At 43.2% G+C, this 17795-nt stretch overlaps 2 protein-coding genes across 2 annotated transcripts in view; one reads left to right on the forward strand and one right to left on the reverse strand.

The window, feature by feature from the left end:
- The window catches only part of ZW10 (zw10 kinetochore protein), a 34275-nt gene extending 31332 nt beyond the window's left edge, over window positions 1-2943 (reverse strand). Inside the window, exons 1-2 of the mRNA XM_061144890.1 lie at window positions 2755-2943; window positions 403-537 (exon numbers count right to left, since the gene is read on the reverse strand). Coding sequence (XP_061000873.1) covers window positions 403-537; window positions 2755-2859 — 240 coding nt within the window. The 5' untranslated portion in view covers window positions 2860-2943. The remainder of the gene's footprint in view (window positions 1-402; window positions 538-2754) is intronic.
- An 8373-nt stretch (window positions 2944-11316) lies between these two features.
- On the forward strand, window positions 11317-12009 carry CLDN25 (claudin 25). Its single transcript, XM_061155129.1, has one exon. The coding sequence runs from the start codon at window positions 11317-11319 to the stop codon at window positions 12007-12009; it is 693 nt and encodes a 230-aa protein (XP_061011112.1).
- The last annotated feature ends 5786 nt before the right edge of the window (window positions 12010-17795 follow it).

Here is a 17795-nt window from a genome sequence, read left to right on the forward strand (position 1 = left end):
ACATTATTAGTATAGCTTAAAATTTTTTACCATAAAAAAGAAATTGTTTATAGTTTTGGAAAACATTTGTATTTTAAAACTGGAACTTACCTTAAGGTCATCTAATTCAACTTCTATTCACCAATAAGGAAAGTGAGGTCTTTAGAAGTTGTATTAAGGACTTCCCTGGTGGACTTCCCTGCAGTGACTAAGAAGGCCAATGCAGGGGGCCAGGGTTCAATCCTTGGTCAGGGAACTAGATCCCACATGCCACAATTAGGACCTGGTGCAGCCAAAAAGTAATTTTTCTTTTTTTGAAAGAAATGAAGATTAAGAAAAAAAGTTGTAAACTGAGTTGTCTTTGGAATCCGGAAGCTGAATTTTCTCTCCACAAATCTATCCAACATAACAAACTATTCTTACCTCACTCTCTATCCTAGATTTCAGCAAGCCAATGTCATCAGATAGCTTATCCACTTGGGTAACCAGGTCCTGGGCGCTCTGCATGCTAGGCAGGAATTCGCTGTACTTCTTGCTGATCATACTGCACACCTCGCCCTATTATATAAGAGAAAAATTACAATGAGATGAGTAGCAAACTCTTAAAATATATAGCTTGTCTTCTGTTAGGTATCTTCCAAGTCAGGGCCTTTTTGCCAGCTACTCATACCCATTCACTTTCTCTCCAAGCCAATGGGTTTCTCTGAAAAAAACATTTCTCCCACCCTTAAAAGTCCCATAACACAAGGGTACAAGAAGACAATGATCAACAAATCCCAACAGTGCCCAAGAATTGTATAAACACTGAAAAAGAGAAAGGCAGAGCCAGAAATTCTCATTTTGAATCAAATCAGTTCAGACTATAGTCACTAATTTTAATCATATATCTAACAGGAAAAAAAGTAAATGAATAAATTAAAACCATAATCTGTATATCTCAATTGGTTTATGAATTTCTATTTCCTTGCTTATAAAATTGCAAGACCTAATCTTAATTAATTCGGACTTCCCAGGTAGCACTAGTGGTAAAGGATCCTCCTGCCAAAGTAGAAGACACAAGAGACACAAGTTCGATCCCTGGGTTGGGAAGATCCCCTAGAGTAGGAAATGGTAACCTGCTCTAGTATTCTCACCTGGAGAATTCCCTAGACAAAGGAGCCTGGCAGGCTACAGTCCATGGGGCTATGGAGTTGGACACAACAGAGCGACTGAGCACACACAATCTTAAAACCCTAAGTTGATCTGAGTTCTATTATCTCCTTTAATGCAAAATAATTTAATAAAGTATTGAATATTTTTCACTGAATCAGTCAACGTTTGGGAGACACAAATAAACTGTGCTTGTGTGCATGCTCAGTTGCTCAGTCATGTCTGACTCTTTTGAACTCCACAGAGCGTAGACCACTAGGTTCTTCTGTCCATGGGATTTTTCTGGCAAGAATACTGGAGTGAGTTGCCATTTTGTCCTCCAGGGGAGCTTCACAATCCAGGGATCGAACCCACGTTTCCTGTGTCTCCTGCATTGCAGGCAGATTCTTTATCTCTAAACCAGGGAAATTATGCTTGTCCCAAATAAATTTCTTTTAGGTAGGAAAGATAGTATACACTTAAGTAATCAGAAAACAGAAATGCAATATAACAAGAGTTCAGGTACTCCAGAAGCACAACTAAGAAACAGAGCACCTCTGCCTGAGGATAAATGGGGATATTTTTCATTCATGAAACTACATTTGAGATGGAACTTGAAGAATGAGTAGGAATACTAACAGGTAAAAGATGGAGAGATGGCAACATAAATAAAATCTGGGAATTAGGGAAAGAGTGGGTCTGCTTGGAGAATAGACAGTAATTCTCATCTGTCTGGATGGGAAAATAAACTGGTGAAAGGCAAGTTAGTTCCAGAATGTGGAGGAGCCTTGAGTGCCACGCTAAAGTAGCTTAACAGTCGGTCCTCTTTCCATCATATAAAAAGCAATGAAAAATCCTAAAGCCATATTCCAGGACAGATGCCAGTGACATGAATACTTAACACTTAGGAAATCATTTTGGTAAAATAAAACTATTTTTGTGCCTTTATGGTTCACTGCCAAACTTGCTCTCTTAAATCCACAGGGTACACATCTTTTTAAGATGTTTTAAGAAAGCAACAAAGATGTGGGCAAATAACAAATGTAAGGTAATGACAGTAGTACAGAGTGAAACTGCGTGTGGCTAGGTGTCTTTTGTTTTTGTATCAATCGCAAGACAGCAAGGTCCAAAGAAGTGCTATTCACGTGTTTTATAACACTCGGCAAAGTCTCAAAGGCCTGGGGTGGAGAAGAGAGTTGAGTTTAATAAAGTATTGATAGGTTTTTAATAACAAAAATTCAGGGAGGAGAACGGTACATTCCTCCCAAAGCTATCACATTCATCCACGAATCACACAGAGGAGGAAACTACACTCCGAAGAGGGGTGGGGTGGCCCTGCCCTCATTTCTATCCAGGTGCTACGCTCCCGCTCCCCAGACGCCTCGGGCTTCCAGTCCCAAATTTCCTGCTCTGCTGGTCTCCTCCGCGTTCCCCTCGTCCCCCTATCCCATACGTCCCCAGCCTAACCCCACTCCCAATACTGCCCCAGCCACCGCCTCTTCCCAGCGTCCCAGCCTCCTCGGCTCCGCAGTCCCCAGTCCCTGTCTGGGCTCCCCTCTAAGCCCCCTCCTCATCCCATAGACTTGCACCCACTCTGGCTCCTCCCTCCGTCTCTTTAGAGTCAGCCGCCCGCTGCTCCGGCTTCACCTTGATTTCTTCCACCCGCTGGGTCAGGCGACTGATCCGAGTGCCCAGATCCTCCTTCTCCAGCCTCCCGGAGTGTGCCAGGACTTCCGTCACGAACGAGGCCATCGCTACCGAAAGAACCAAAACGGACAGGGTCACTCGCAGCCAGCGCGGCAGCTCCCGTCCCGCCGGCTGCCTTGGCGCGCGGCCTGCCGGGAAACGGAGTCTCGCGGGGCCCAGATCTCCTCACGAAAAGCGATGGCCGCACCACAACTCCCAGCAGGCACCGCGGCTATCCTGGCGGGGACTTTCCACGGTGTCCCGTAGCTGGCAAACTGTGCGTAGAAGCGTTTACTAGCTCATTTTGAAAAATTGGTCTTTTCCCGCCGGTGTTTCACTAGAAGTGAAATGGTTTTACTTAATTACCAGTCCCAAGTGAACCTTTCTCAATTGCAAATCGCTTTCCTGTGAAATTTTATGTAGCCTGAAGACCCATGGAGCCCATCTTGAATTTTTTTCGTTACGTATTCATTCTCATGGACTGCAACGACCATCAGAATTTATGTGAATGGTACCCTCTGCAGTTGTGCAAGGACGTAGCATCACCTCATAAATAAAAGTATGCCATAATTGCACTCCTTTCATATTGCATAGTTTATATGTACGTATGTATATTTATTTATTTATGTGTGTGTGTGTGTGTGTGTGCGTGCTAAATTGCTTCAGTCCTATCGGACTCTTAGCGACCCTATGGACCGTACACCACCAGGCTCCTCTGTCCATGGAATTCTCCAGGCAAGAATACCGAAGTGGGTTGCCATGCCCTCCTCCAGGGGCTCTTCCTGACCCAGGGATGGAACCTGAATCTCCTGTCTCTCTTGCACTAGCAAGCAGGTTCTTCACCACTAGCGCCACCTAGGAAGCCCCATACGTATGTGTAACATCTATTAAATATACATTTATATTATTTATATTACCTAAGTAGAAAAGGCAGAGGAACCAGAGATCAGATTGTCAACATCCGCTAGATCATCCAAGAAAGCAAGAGAGTTCCAGAAAAACATCTATTTCTGCTTTATTGACCATGCCAAAGCCTTTGACTGTGTGGATCACAATAAACTGTGGAAAATTCTGAAAGAGATGGGCATACCAGAGCACCTAACCTGCCTCTTGAGAAACCTGTATGCAGGTCAGGAAGTAACAGTCAGAACTGGACATGGAACAACAGACTGGTTCCAAATAGGAAAAGGAGTACATCGAGGCTGTAGATTGTCACCCTGCTTATTTAAATTGTAAGCAGAGTACATCATGAGAAACGCTGGGCTGGAGGAAGCACAAGCTGGAATCAAGATTGCTGGGAGAAATAGCAATAACCTCAGATATGCAGATGACACCACCCTTATGGCAGAAAGTGAAGAAGAACTAAGAGCCTCTTGATGAAATTGAAAGAGGAGAGTGAAAAAGTTGACTTAAAACTCAACATTCAGAAAACTAAGATCATGGCATCCGGTCCCATCACTTCCTGGCAAACAGATGGGGAAACAGTGGCTGACTTAATTTTTCTGGGCTCCAGAATCACTGCAGATGGTGATTGCAGCCATGAAATTAAAAGACGCTTATTCCTTGGAAGGAAAGTTATGACCAAACTAGACAGCATATTAAAAAGCAGAGACATTACTTTGTCAACAAAGGTCCATCTAGTCAAGGCTATGGTTTTTCCATATCCATGTATGGATGTGAGAGTTGGACTATAAAGAAAGCTGAGCACAGAAGAATTGATGCTTTTGAACTGTGGTGTTGGAGAAGACTCTTGAGTCCCTTGGACTGCAAGGAGATCCAACCAATCCATCCTAAAGGAGATCAGTCATGGGTGGTTCATTGAAAGGACTGATGCTGAAGCTGAAACTCCAATACTTTGGCCACCTGATGTGAAGAGCTGATTCTGGGAAAGACTGAGGGCAGGAAGAGAAGGGGATGACAGAGGATGAGATGGTTGGATGGCATCACCGACTCAATGGACATGAGTTTGGGTACACTCCGGGAGTTGGTGATGGACAGGGAGGCCTGGCATGCTGCAGTTCATGGGGTCGCAAAGAGTTGGACACGACTGAGTGACTGAACTGAACTGAAGTATAAATAACGTTAGTACTGAATGGAGTGGAACATGATACTTAGCACTTTCTGTCAGAGGTTACAAATCAATTTTATCAAAACTTTGAAAAATTTGTTTCACTTTTCAAGTGTGTTACATACTAAAAGATGTTTGCAATATAGTATGTGCATACGTGCCTGCGTGCTGTCACTTCAATCATATCCGACCTTTGCCACCCTCTGAACTATAACCCGCCTGGCTCCTCTGTCTATGGGGATTCTCCAGGTAAGAATGCTGGAGTGGGTTGCCATTTCTTTCTCCAGGGAATCTTCTTGACCCACGGATCTGAGCACAGGGTTAATTATAAAGTTTTATAAGCTATAAAGCTCTAAAAATAAATGAACATACATGTAACCTTTGTTCAAACAAAAATAAGGTCCTTATGGGGAAAGGTGTAGAAGAGTAATTAATTTGGGAGGTGTTCTCAGAACAAGCACACAGGGTCAAGTATGAAATGACCTAATTATTGCCAGCACTCGGCTGCCACATACAAAGTTGATGAGAGAAGCGTCTCCCACTTGTAACTGCCAAGTGCTACCATGTGAATATGTATGACCCACCTACTCTAGTTTGTGGCCAACTGCAAGGAGTCCTGATATTCTCATTTCTGCGCATGCTTATAAGTTTGCAGTATTAAAAATAATAAATAGATATATATATAAAGTATGTACACTAAATTAACTTTTAGTGATAAATTGATGGTATTTATTCTCCTTTCCCCTGATTTTTCTATTTTTCTACAATAAACATATATTGCATTGATTAAAATGCTTTAAAAAAATTTTTAAGGGTATATTGTGAGGGTAGAGCCCAAGTGGATGCTGACCTGAAGGTCTTTGTCATTTTTAAGTGTCCATGGAACAATCTGCTTATACTAGTGAGGCAGGGGAACCTTCCCATGACATAAGCAAAGGGAATGAGTTTGGGGTTGAGACAGGAAGCCATAATATCTTGAGAAGTGCCTCTCTCTAGAAAATTAATCAACTTTTGTTTGGTGGACCTGTCAGCCTCTCTTTGAAATATAAATATTTATATTAACAAATGCCCAGTGAGGAAAGAAGGACCTGCAGATGAAGTTCCTGAAAACTTGTAACAATATTTATTGAGCAACTACTATACGACAGACACTGCTAGGCTGGAAATCCTAAATATGTGAATAAATAATCTCAGGAAAATATGGCCATTACTATCTTGGAGGTAGTTGAGAGGTTGATCCAGATGTTGTGGGACCTAAATCTTACACAATTGTCAGGAGGGGGAGGACTCTTTAAGGAAAAGAATGTAAAATAAAAAATACAAAACTAAGTGCAGCTCTTGGAAGCGTTCTGTACAAGTAACAGCCCTGGAAGCTTAATCTACCTCTAAGGAAGATACAAAGGGCAGACGAAACATTAGAGGAGTACCCAGTCTCAGGTTGAATCAGGGAGGTTTCCCAGTAAGAAGGAATCTGAACTAAGAGTGGAGAGTTATCAGGTTGAAGTTCTGGAATCTTCTTCTAAGAAACTAAACTGTAGAAGTTCCACCTCTCCCTGAGCGCTGGATAAGCTAAAGACTGTTCTTCAAATTTCCAACAAAAGACAAGGAAGAGTCAGACAGGAAGAACAGGAAAGAGCATAGCAAATGGAATGGGATTGCTACACACAGTCAGTCAATGTACCCAAGTACAAATGAACACTTGAGTTAAGAAAAAGAAATTAACACCTCTCAGATTAGAAGAATTAATATTGTTAAAATGGCCATACTACCCAAAGCAATCTATAGACTTAATGAGAATTCTTTCCAATTACCCATGAAATTTTTTCACAGAACTAGAAAAATAATGCTCAAGTGTATATGGAACAATAAAAGACCCAGAATTGCCAAAGCAATGCTGATGAAAAAGAGAAAAACTGGAGGCATAACCCTCCCAGATCCCAGACGGTACTACAGAGCTACAGTAATCAAAACAGCATGGAACTGGCACAAAAACAGACATATGGATTAATGGAACAAAATAGAGAGCCCATAGATAAACCCACACACCTACCATCAATAAATCTTCGACAAAGAAGGCAAGAATATACAACGTGGCAGGGGGCGGGTGGGTGGTGTAGCTCTTCAGCAAGTGATGTAGGGACTGCCGTGTAACTCAATGCAGTTTGAACACTCCATCATACCATACACAAAAATAAACTCAAAATGGCTTAAAGACTTAAGTGTAAAACATGATGCCATAAAATTTCTATATGAAAACATAGGCAAAACATTCTCTGACATAAATCATAACAATGTCTTCTTAGGTCAGTCTCCCAAAGTAATGGAAACAAAAGCAAAAATATGCAAATGGGACCTAATCAAACATGTAAGTTTTTGCACAGCAAAGTAAACCATAAACAAAACGAAAAGACAACCGACAAACTGAGAGAAAATATTTGCAAATGATGCAACCAACAGGGGCTAATTTTAAAAATATACAGACAACTCATACAATTCAATAACAAAAAACTCACACAACCCTATCAAAAAAATTGGCAGAAGACATAGACATTTCTCCAAAGAAGGCATCAGTTCAGTTCATTCAGTCACTCAGTCGTGTCCGAATCTTTGTGACCCCATGAATTGCAGCACGCCAGGCCTCCCTGTCAAAAAGTAGGACAAAAGGTGTTCAAAATCACTAATTATTAGAGAAATGCAAATCAAAAGTAGTGCAATGAGGTTTGACCTCATACCACTTAAAATGGCCATCATCAAAAAGCCTACAAGTAAGAAATCCTGGAGAGGGTGTGGAGAAAATGGAACCCTTCTATCCTCCTGATGGGACTGTAAATTGATGCAGCCATGATGGAAAACAGTGTGGAAATTTCTTAAAAAACTAAAAATAGAGTTACTATATGATCTACCAATCCCTCTCCTAGGCATGAGTGAGTGAGTGAGTGAAGTTGCTCAGTCATGTCCGACTCTTTGTGACCCCATGGACTGTAGCCTACCAGGCTCCTCTATCCATGGGATTTTTCAGGCAAGAGTACTGGAGTGGGTTGCCATTTCCTTCTCCAGGGATCTTCCCAACCCAGGGATTGAACCCAGGTCTCAGATCGAACCCGAGTCTCCCGCATTGCAGGCAGATGCTTTACCCTCTAAGCCACCAGGGAAGCTCCAAGGCATATATCTGGAGAAAACTAATTCAAAAATATACATGCACCTCAATGTTGACAGCAGCACTATTTACAATAACCAAGACACAGAAGCAACCTAAATGCCTATTGACAGATGAATGGATTAAAAAAGATGTGGTATATATACAATGGGATATTGGCCATAAAAAGGAATGAAATAATGACATTTGCAGCAATACAAATGGACTTAGAGATTATCATACTAAGTGAAATAAATCAGAGAAAGACAAATATATAATATCACTTATATGTGAAATTTAAAAAAAAAAAGATACGAATGAATTTATTGACAAGATAGAAAAAGACTCACAGACAGAAAACAAACTTAGGTTACCAAAGGGGAAAGGGGGAGACGACAAATTAGAAGTTTGGGTTTAGCAGATACACATTACTACATACAAAACATAAATAACAAGGTCCTGCTGTAGCACAGAGAACTATATTTAATATCTTACAATAAATAAGAATCTGACAAAGAATTTATGTGTGTACACATATATATGTATATATTTATATAACTGAATCACTTTGCTGTAAACTAGAAACTAACACAACATTGTAAATCAACTATACTTCAATAAAAAATAAGTTTAAAAAATTTTTAAAGAAATTAGGGGACTTCCCTGGTGGTCCAGTGGCTAAGACTCCATGCCCCCAATGCAGGGGGTCAGGGTTCGATCCCTGGCCAGATGTCACAACTAAGACCTGGTGCAGCCAAATAAATATTTATTTTTAAAAAAATTAAAGAAATTAACAAATGAATGGGTTCTGTTTTCCCTCACCTGACCTCTTTTATAATTCACACTTATCCTGGTTTGTGTATCTCCTAACTCACAGATTTTCACAAATCACCAAGAAAGGGCTCTGAAGAAAAGCCAAAGAAATAAGGAACAGTGTCTGAAAGAATTCCTCCTGACATAACATGTCTCACACACATGTGGCATGCCTGGTTTCAGGAAGCGAAGTGTCAAACACAAATCTGGACAGATATAGTACAAGCAGACAGTGTTTCCAGGGAAGCATAATATTTTTCCATCGCTTTGATTAGAACATGTGGTTGCTATAAAAGCAGCAGAAGGAGTCTACAATTTAAAAGAGCATCCCATTTGTTTCAAGGCAGGATTAAAGGAGGGACGGGGCGTTGTGGCTGCAGGTATGGATGAAACAAGATTGCTATCAGTGAATAATTTCTGAAGCTGAGTGAGAGTACCCGAGATTTCTTTATGCCATCTGCTCTACTTTTGTATATGCTTGTAATTTTCCACAATAAAACATGAAAGAAAAGAAGGAGACATTCCAGAAGATTCTGCTCACCTCTGTCCACCCTTACAAGGCTGGTAAGTTAATCAGGCTGGTTAAGTGTTGAGGTGTCATTCAGGTTAAGTCAAGACACTGTTTTTTCAGATGCTTCCCCCTTACTATCTCACGCCCCCTTTTCACTTCCTAGTGTACTACAGGGCACTCAGGTTAAAATGTAAATAGGGGAATGCTTTGGTCAACACTTATGTCTTCAATATAATTAATGCCAGTTTTCTTCCGTGTTTTGCCATAAAGATGAGCCCACAGCGGCACGCTGTGTCACCAGTGCGCAGGCGCAGCGCAGGAAGCCGGAGCCAAAGAGGAAACTTCGGCGTCCCAGCCGCGGGCTCAGGACTTCGATCTGTCGCTTACCAGCTGGGGCACCTTGGCAAGCTACCTAACCTGTATCTCACAGCGGGGGTGTGAACATTAAATAAGGATAAAGACTCTGGCCAAAAGGCTGGTATTTAACCACACTCAGTAAATGCGAATTATATCCTTTCCTGTCGGAACCTGCCTCTTGTCAACAGCAACAAATAGGAATGGAGGCTGGTGTGACTACCATCTATTTATAGCTGCTGACAGCCGGAGACCGAGGTGGAAGCGCATACCTCCTGCTATGTTCTGGGTCTGAATAAACTCCTTGGATAGGAGATTGTTTTCTTTCTGCCCACGAAATCACTAAATGATTAAATCTGTAAAATGTATAAAATGTTGGGCTGGCCCAAAGGTTCATTTGGGTTTTTCCATTATATGCTATGGAAAACCCCAAACGAATTTTTTGGCCAACTCAATACATAGGCACAAATAAGAAAGAAAAAACTATCCATGCTGTTTCCACTAAAAATAACAATGGTTAACACGTTGTGGTATACATATACACACACACACACACACACACACACATATATATACACACACACATATATATGTTAATACATATAGATACAGATATATGCACTTTTTTGTGAAAGTGAACCTGTATATTGTTTGGTCACTGTTTTTGTCACTTAACATATCAAAAACATTTTTCATGTCATTAAAATTTCTTCTACATCAATTTAAAACAGCTGCCTAAACTGTACATAATAATACACAATGATCAATACTAGTTCAAAGGATATTTTCATACATCTTTGTATATATTCACAATAAATTAACGTAAATTCTTGGAGGTAGGGTGTTGGGACAAAGTATGCATATATTTCCAGGAGCAGGGCATGGCAACCCACTCCAGTGGAGAATCTGGAGAATCTCATGGACAGAGGAGCTTGACAGGCGACAGTCCATAAGGTCCCACAGAGTCAGTACATGATTGAAACGACTGAGCAAGTATGCACCCATGTATATATTTTAAAGTGTAGAAGGCTTCCCTGGTGACTCAGAGGTGAAGAATCTGCCTGCCAGTGCAGGAGATGCAGGAGACATGGGTTCCATCCCTGGGTGAGGAAGATCCCCTGAAGAAAGAAAGGACAACCCACTCCAGTATTCTTGCCTGGAGAATCCCATGGACAGAGGAGCCTGGTGGGCTACAGTCCGTGCGGTCGCAAAAGAGTGGGACACAACTTAGCAACTAACCGAAAGCAACAACAAAAATTGTAAAACATGAAGTCATGTTACCCTCCAGAAAGATTACATAAATGTGTATTCCCAGAATATCATTCTTGTCTTCTTGGACCTGGGGAGTAATTTTAAGTTTATGAATTTACTCATCAAATATGTATTGATGGTTTACTATCTGACTATTTTGCCTCTCATGGGCCCCTCCCCCAGGATCCACCCCCAAATCCAGTGTTGGGCACACCCCCTAAACCCAAACATTGCCAAGTTCCTGGCACCAGCTGTCTAGAAAACTGAAACAGGAACCCTCTCCAAACGTGAAAGACCTTCCACTCAACTTTGCAAAAGTCCTGCCTGACGCAGTCACTGAGCCGCCTCTCCTCCTTTGCTTTCTGCCTTTATTCTCTGGTGGGAGTAACCATGTCCTCGAGTTTCCGCGGGAAAACCCAGCTAGGGGGACTGCTCCTTTCTCTCCTTGGCTGCGTCTGCTTATGCATCACCACCGTCCTTCCCCAGTGGAAGACTCTCAGTCTGGAGCTGAACGAAATGGAGACCTGGACCATGGGGCTTTGGGAGGTCTGCGTGGATCAGGAGGAAGTCGCCACCGTGTGCAAGGCCTTTGAGTCCTTCCTGTCTCTGCCCCGGGAGCTCCAGGCATCCCGCATCCTCATGGTGGCCTCCCATGGGCTCGGACTTGCGGGGCTTCTGCTCTCTGGCTTTGGGGCCGAATGCTTCCAGTTTCACAGGATCAGACGAGTGCTTAAAAGGAGGTTTTGCCTCCTGGGAGGGACTTTGGAGGCATCAGCTGCAGCCACTACCCTCCTTCCAGTCTCCTGGGTGGCCTACACCACAATCCAAGACTTCTGGGATGACAGCATCCCTGAGATTGTGCCTCGGTGGGAGTTTGGAGATGCCCTCTACCTGGGCTGGGCTGCTGGTGTTTTCCTGGCCCTTGGTGGATTACTCCTCATCTTCTCAGCCTACCTGGGAAAAGAAGATGTGTCTTCTCCCCACATGGCTGTTCCTACAACTGCCCCGCCATCCTGTGCACCAGCACAGGTATCTGATGGCTCGTTCTACCTAATGCCAAGACCTGGGACCCTGTTCACCTAGGACAAGCTTCTGCCAAGGAATCTCTGGGACAGAGGAACGTCAGTAGAATCCTTTTTCTTCCTTACCCTCTTCACTGTATATTTGTTTGCCTCATTTTAGGGATAGTGGTCACTGTCCTGTTTGTTCAGGAATTTGACTGTCTTAGTGATGTGATGATCCTAATTTCAGAATGAAAAATCAAAGCACAGTTTCTAAAAACATATTTATCTGATCTAGATTTTATTTACATAAAATGCTTTTAAACTTATGAATTATATACTTGATTCTTCTATTACCAAGAAAAACATTACAAACTTGCATCCATCCTAGAAAAACTAGTCTACTACACATGTAGGCAGAAAAGCTTAAGAATATACCTTGGCAATTGAAAATGAAATATTGGCCTAGAATAGCACCTCAGAATAGGAAACCTCCTTGCCTTCATTTTCAGCTTCAGGTGCATGATTTGAAAGGGAGCATCACAATATATCTTTGCTGTTTTGTAGATTCTTAATATTCCAAAGGGAAGACATATTCTTATTTCTGCTATGTTAGGAGGCTGTATGTAGTCTGCTCTGTCTCCCCAACATGAAGGTAAGAAATGGTGTGAGTGAGATAGGGTGGCCAACAATCCTGGTTTGCCCAGAACAGGGCACCTTCAGCACTGGCACTAGGAAGATCTCTGGCGTGGCTGTGCCCAAGGACTGCCCAACATAGGCATATACATGGAAAGAATTGTCAGCTCCCTGGAAATACCTTTTACCATATGTAAACTCACATAATAAATCCCTTACATTTTAATCCAAATGTCAGATGATCTACCTAGGCTGTAGCTACCAATAAAGTCCCTTTCACAACAGCAACCCCAGTTTCTTTGCTGGTCCCCCTTTCCTGACCACCAGCCCCAGGTCTTCCCTAAGAATTTCTGCAGGTCCTCAAGAGGAAGCCTCCTGCTTGCTCATAAACCTGCTCTTCAGCTGAAATTATCCTGCAAATCCACGCTCTTCCTTTCACTACCATCTGCCTCCCTCTCCCCTAATCGGCTGAGAGTCACCACTGACCCATCAACAATTACTGCAGGAGAACAACTAAGGGTGTGCAATGTCCTCAGATAGGTCCCTTCTCCAAGGGTAAGGCACCTTTGCTCGCAGGACCGAGGAGACTTTCCCTGCACACGCTAGTGGTGTGCTTGTGTTCAGATGCCTCTCCTTCTCGACTGAATAGCCCTGGCCGAGCCCTGGCATCTTGAGAATGCCAGGTAGCCTGGCATTCTTGTTCAAGCAAGAATACGCACATACAAGAATAAACCATTTGCCAGAGTAGCCCATAGCAGTTCCCTTTATTTTTTCTGAGGAAATGAGTCTGCCCAGGTGCAACTTTGCCTGCAGTATCTGACTCACTTACCTTCTCACCCAGAATAGCATCCTGTAGGGGTCAGTTTCTCCAGAAAACTCTTTTCCCTTTTATATATCCTTTTGTATATCTTCACTTCACATACACAGATCCAAAAACCTCAGGTAAATGAAATTTTGAGTATAAAAGGGGATTGCATCAAATTTGTATTCTGGCTTTCTCTGGTTTTGATGCCTTTTTTTTTTTTTATCAACTATCCTTTCTGGATTACATTTCAAAGATCTTGAGGCCAAGTTTCAATCAGGAGTGAAGCTCAAATATCCAAGAGTTCTCCTTGGATCCCATAGGATCTCCAAGGAGGACCCATGTCATCATTCATCCATCTGGTCATTCATTCACTCTTTGAACAAATATTATTGTCTACCTACCACATGCAAGGCATTGTGCTAACAACCAGGAATAAGACAAAACTTGTCCCTGCCCCTCATCTAGGCAATTAAGGCAGACAAATACTGACAGGGAGTCACATCAGTGCAAATTGTAATTGTGACAAACTTTACAAATTTGGAAAGGTACATGGTCCCATGGGCTTCCCTAGTAGCTCAGTGATAAAGAATCCACCTGCCAATGCAGGAGACATGGGTTTGATTCCTGGGTGGGGAAGATCCCCTAGAGAAGGAAATGGCAACCCACTCCAGTATTCTTGCCTGGGAAATCCCATGGACAGAGGATCCTGGCGGGCCACAATCCATGGTGTTGCAAGAGAGTCAGACATGACCGGGTGACTAAACAACAATAACACATAGTTCTATAAGATCATGCAATAGGAGGAATTTAACCTGGTTAGGTTCAATGAGTGGGCAACCTAAGGAAACGGTAACTGGCTAAAAGCTGAAGGGTGGACAGCAGTTCTAGATGGAGAGAGAAGAAAGTGCAAGGCAAAGTTGGTGAAATAGGAAGGAACCAGACCATGCAGGGCCTGTAAGGCCTGAAGAATGTTATCTGTGTTCTTAGAACCACAGGAAGCCAAGCATGGGGCCGGGAATAGGAGCTCAGCTGACCTGCAGGAGCCCACCCCACTTTCCTAACAACTTGTCGCTGTGCCATATCCCTGCCACACAGCCGGGTGGGGATTAAGAATGACAATGCACTTTCACATATCTTGTGCTTTATTTACTGTTGTTTTGAGGGTTGGATTTTCATTGTTGTTTTTTTTGAGCTGGGGAGAACAGATATTATTTGTTTTCCTAATGAGGAAACGGAGAATTTAGGCAACATGCCCACAGTGAGTAATTAGCTGGCAGAGACCTGAATCCCAGGTTTGGATGCCATGGCATTCTCTCATCACCCCAACTGGTTGCTTCATGGGGATGGGCTGCTGACAATCCACCAGAACAAAGGAAAAACTAGCACCCAAGCAGAAGGAAAAAAAAAGACCTATAAGAAAAATCTTGCGCTCTGTGCATTTGTTGGGATCTAAACAGGGTCTTTGTTGTCAGATAGCTCACCTGCTCCTGCTGGTGGCTTGCAGCCCTCACCCTAATCCCCAGGGTGCAGGTGCTGACGATGTTTTCCATCAGTATGTGATTATGACTTCCTCTGCAAAGAAAGGGCACAAACTAAACATCTGTTAAGGAGAAAAAAAAAAAAAAGTCTGTCTTCCTAACTCTCCTTTAAAAAGGACACAAAGGCATTTAAAAAAATTCGGGAGTGAAGCAGGCACTGTTGATTGATTCCCAAGCAGTCAATAGCATGTCATCCCCTGAAGGAAGTAATCTGCACTCTGGACAGAATCTACTCTTTGAGAAAGAATCTGAGGAAGAAGATGCTTTTCACCTAAAACTGCCACCGTGCTTATCTACCTGCTACTTTGTTGGGAAAATAATGAGAAATAAAAATAGAACTCATTAAATCTTAACTTCAGCTCAGTCTTTTCTCGTACATTTGTGGCAAATTAGCATTAAAAACATTTCTTTATTGTGGTTACACATGGAGAAGTGTGTTGTCACATGTATGAGAAACAGAAAGGGACATCAATCAATTAAGGTTTCAAGCCAAAAGCTTTTATTATGTGCAAGGCATTGTAAGAAAATAACTCAGGGACTTGCCAAACCTGATGCAGTTAGAATTTGATGAGTTCCGTGCTATCTTCTCCCCTGGCCTTCCTTTGAATCTGAACATTTCACCATTTGCAAAGAAGGCATTCCAGAAAGTCCCTGTTAAAATATTCATCTGTTACCCTTCTGAGCCTCTGGGACTAGCTCTAAGGGGAAAGTCGCAAGGGTGAGACACATTTTGGAATGGGAGGAAAATCAGAAATAGTTTCATGGGCTTCTGGACTGGAGGTGTGTCTTAGCAGCCAGGGTTAGGGTAACACAAAACTCAGAGGTCGGAAAATGTTTGTAGTCACTGGCCTCTGATATAGAACTGAAATAAAACTGGAATCACATTCCACTCTAATTTGTGGATTTATTTTTAAAGCCAGGTGTTCTTGCTATCTCAGCCATATCGATAGTTGCCCAGAATTTTGAATAGTACCTCAAAGCTAAATCCAATGGCTGACATATGCCTTGGGTTCTTCAGGAAACCGTGTTCTGGACAGAGGAGCCTGGCGGGCTAGTCCTTAATGGCTGCAAAGAGATGGACTCGAGTGAATTGACTTAGTACTAGTACTCACTCTAAAGACAGGGGCTCACCACTCTGCTGCTAAGGAGTAAACTGGTGGTCAGCCTTCACACAGCCCGCCAAAGAGAAGCACCCAGACTCAGCAGGGAGGATTCCTGGAAGGGAATTCACAACAGTCGGGAGCACTGTGATGTCTCCACCCTTCCTTGGGAGGGGGCCGGTGGGGAGATGGACCACAGGAGAACCACCCACAGATGCAGCTGTTCCCAGCAGGGAAGATGGTATCTGAAATGTACCCATCCCACCCTGCTGAGCGGCGGAAACTCCTGCATGATGGAGGCACAGAGGAGGGTGCCTGACCACCACTGGAGCAGCCCGAGGCAGGGGGCTGGCTTGGGTGGGGCGAGGCAGCAGCACCAGTCCTCCTGCCTTTTACTGGTGCGTGGATGGTTAAGTTTTCTGTAACCTGAATGGGTGCTGGGGAAGGCAGTCGGGGTGGCACTGTCCGGAGCATTGTTGGAAGGTGGGAGGGGCGAGAGCAGGAGCTGAGAGGATTGGGAGAGCTCAGTCAGAAAGTCCCAAAGCTGCACCAGGAAATGATGCGGAGGTTTTGCACAGGGTTCTCTGAACAATCGTAAAATACCCCACACAAGAGCTAGTAGTTGGATTCCTGCCAGAACAAAGAACCAAGAGATTATTTTTTTAAATATTGATTTATTTATTTGCTGTGGTGGGTCTTAGTTGTGGCATGTGGGCTCTAATTGTCCAACCCAGTCAGGAAATCGGTGTTTTCAAACTGTGGCACTGGAGAAGATTCTGGAGAGTCCCTTGGACTGCACAGAGATTAAACCAGTCCATCCTAAAGGAAATCAACCCTGAATATTCATTGGAAGGACTGATGCTGAAGCCGAAGCTCCAGTACTTTGGCCACCTGATGCAAAGAGCCAACTCATTGGAAAAGACCCTGATGCTGGGAAAGATTGAAGGCAGGAAAAGATGACAGAGGATAAGATGGTTGGATGGCATCACCGACTCAATGGACACGGGTTTGAGCAAACTCCAGGAGATTGTGAAGGACAGGGAAGGCTGGTGTGTGCAGTCCATGGGATCGCAGAGTCAGACACAACTGACCGACCGAACAAAAGTTCTTAAAAGAGCTAACAAACCCCAACAGAAGAAGACTGCAAGGCCAGTTAACCAGGGAGAGGCGAATCCCAGTCTCCAGGGAAGTCATGCAGAAGTCGTGTAACCTGCCCAAACTCTTGAATCATCCCAGGTTAAGGGTCAGGTTGGTTCTTTCCCTACCTTGGCCCCAACGTCCCTTCTGCTCATCCTGCTTTTTCACAACCCTTGAAATAAGTAAAACCATTCTTAGCCTGAGGCACTTTCCTGACCCTAAATTAAGAAATCAAGCAGTACCTAAAGCAGCCCCAGCACCCCGCTGGGTGGTCTGAGCAGATCCACCACTACAGATGTCCAGCTGTTCCTTTCTTCACCAACTGTAGATTTTCAAAAGCTGATCAGGAAATAACTAATGTGAAAAAGCAAAAAATCTTATAAGACTTCCAAGGGCAGTTGAGTAGTTGTTAGTAGCACAGGTTGTGAAGTGAGACACACCAATGACAAGTGTCCTGGCTCCACCACCTAGGACACCTGTGACCTTGGGCAAGCCAACAGTCCTCATTAGCATCCCAGGGTTGTTACATAACTGTGCACACCACTCAGTAATGACAGGGATTTAAAAGCAAAGGGCAAATGGTAAACAGTAAAAGTCTTCCCAGGTGGCACTAATGGTAAAGAACCCACCAGCCAATGCCAAGAGACGTGGG

Source organism: Dama dama, chromosome 1, assembly GCF_033118175.1.
Source record: "Dama dama isolate Ldn47 chromosome 1, ASM3311817v1, whole genome shotgun sequence".
In the NCBI taxonomy this organism is placed as follows: domain Eukaryota; kingdom Metazoa; phylum Chordata; class Mammalia; order Artiodactyla; family Cervidae; genus Dama; species Dama dama.

Bases quoted from the DNA above. Each gene is read 5' to 3' on its own strand.
- CLDN25 (XM_061155129.1), top strand. From the start codon at position 11,317: ATGTCCTCGAGTTTCCGCGGGAAAACCCAGCTAGGGGGACTGCTCCTT.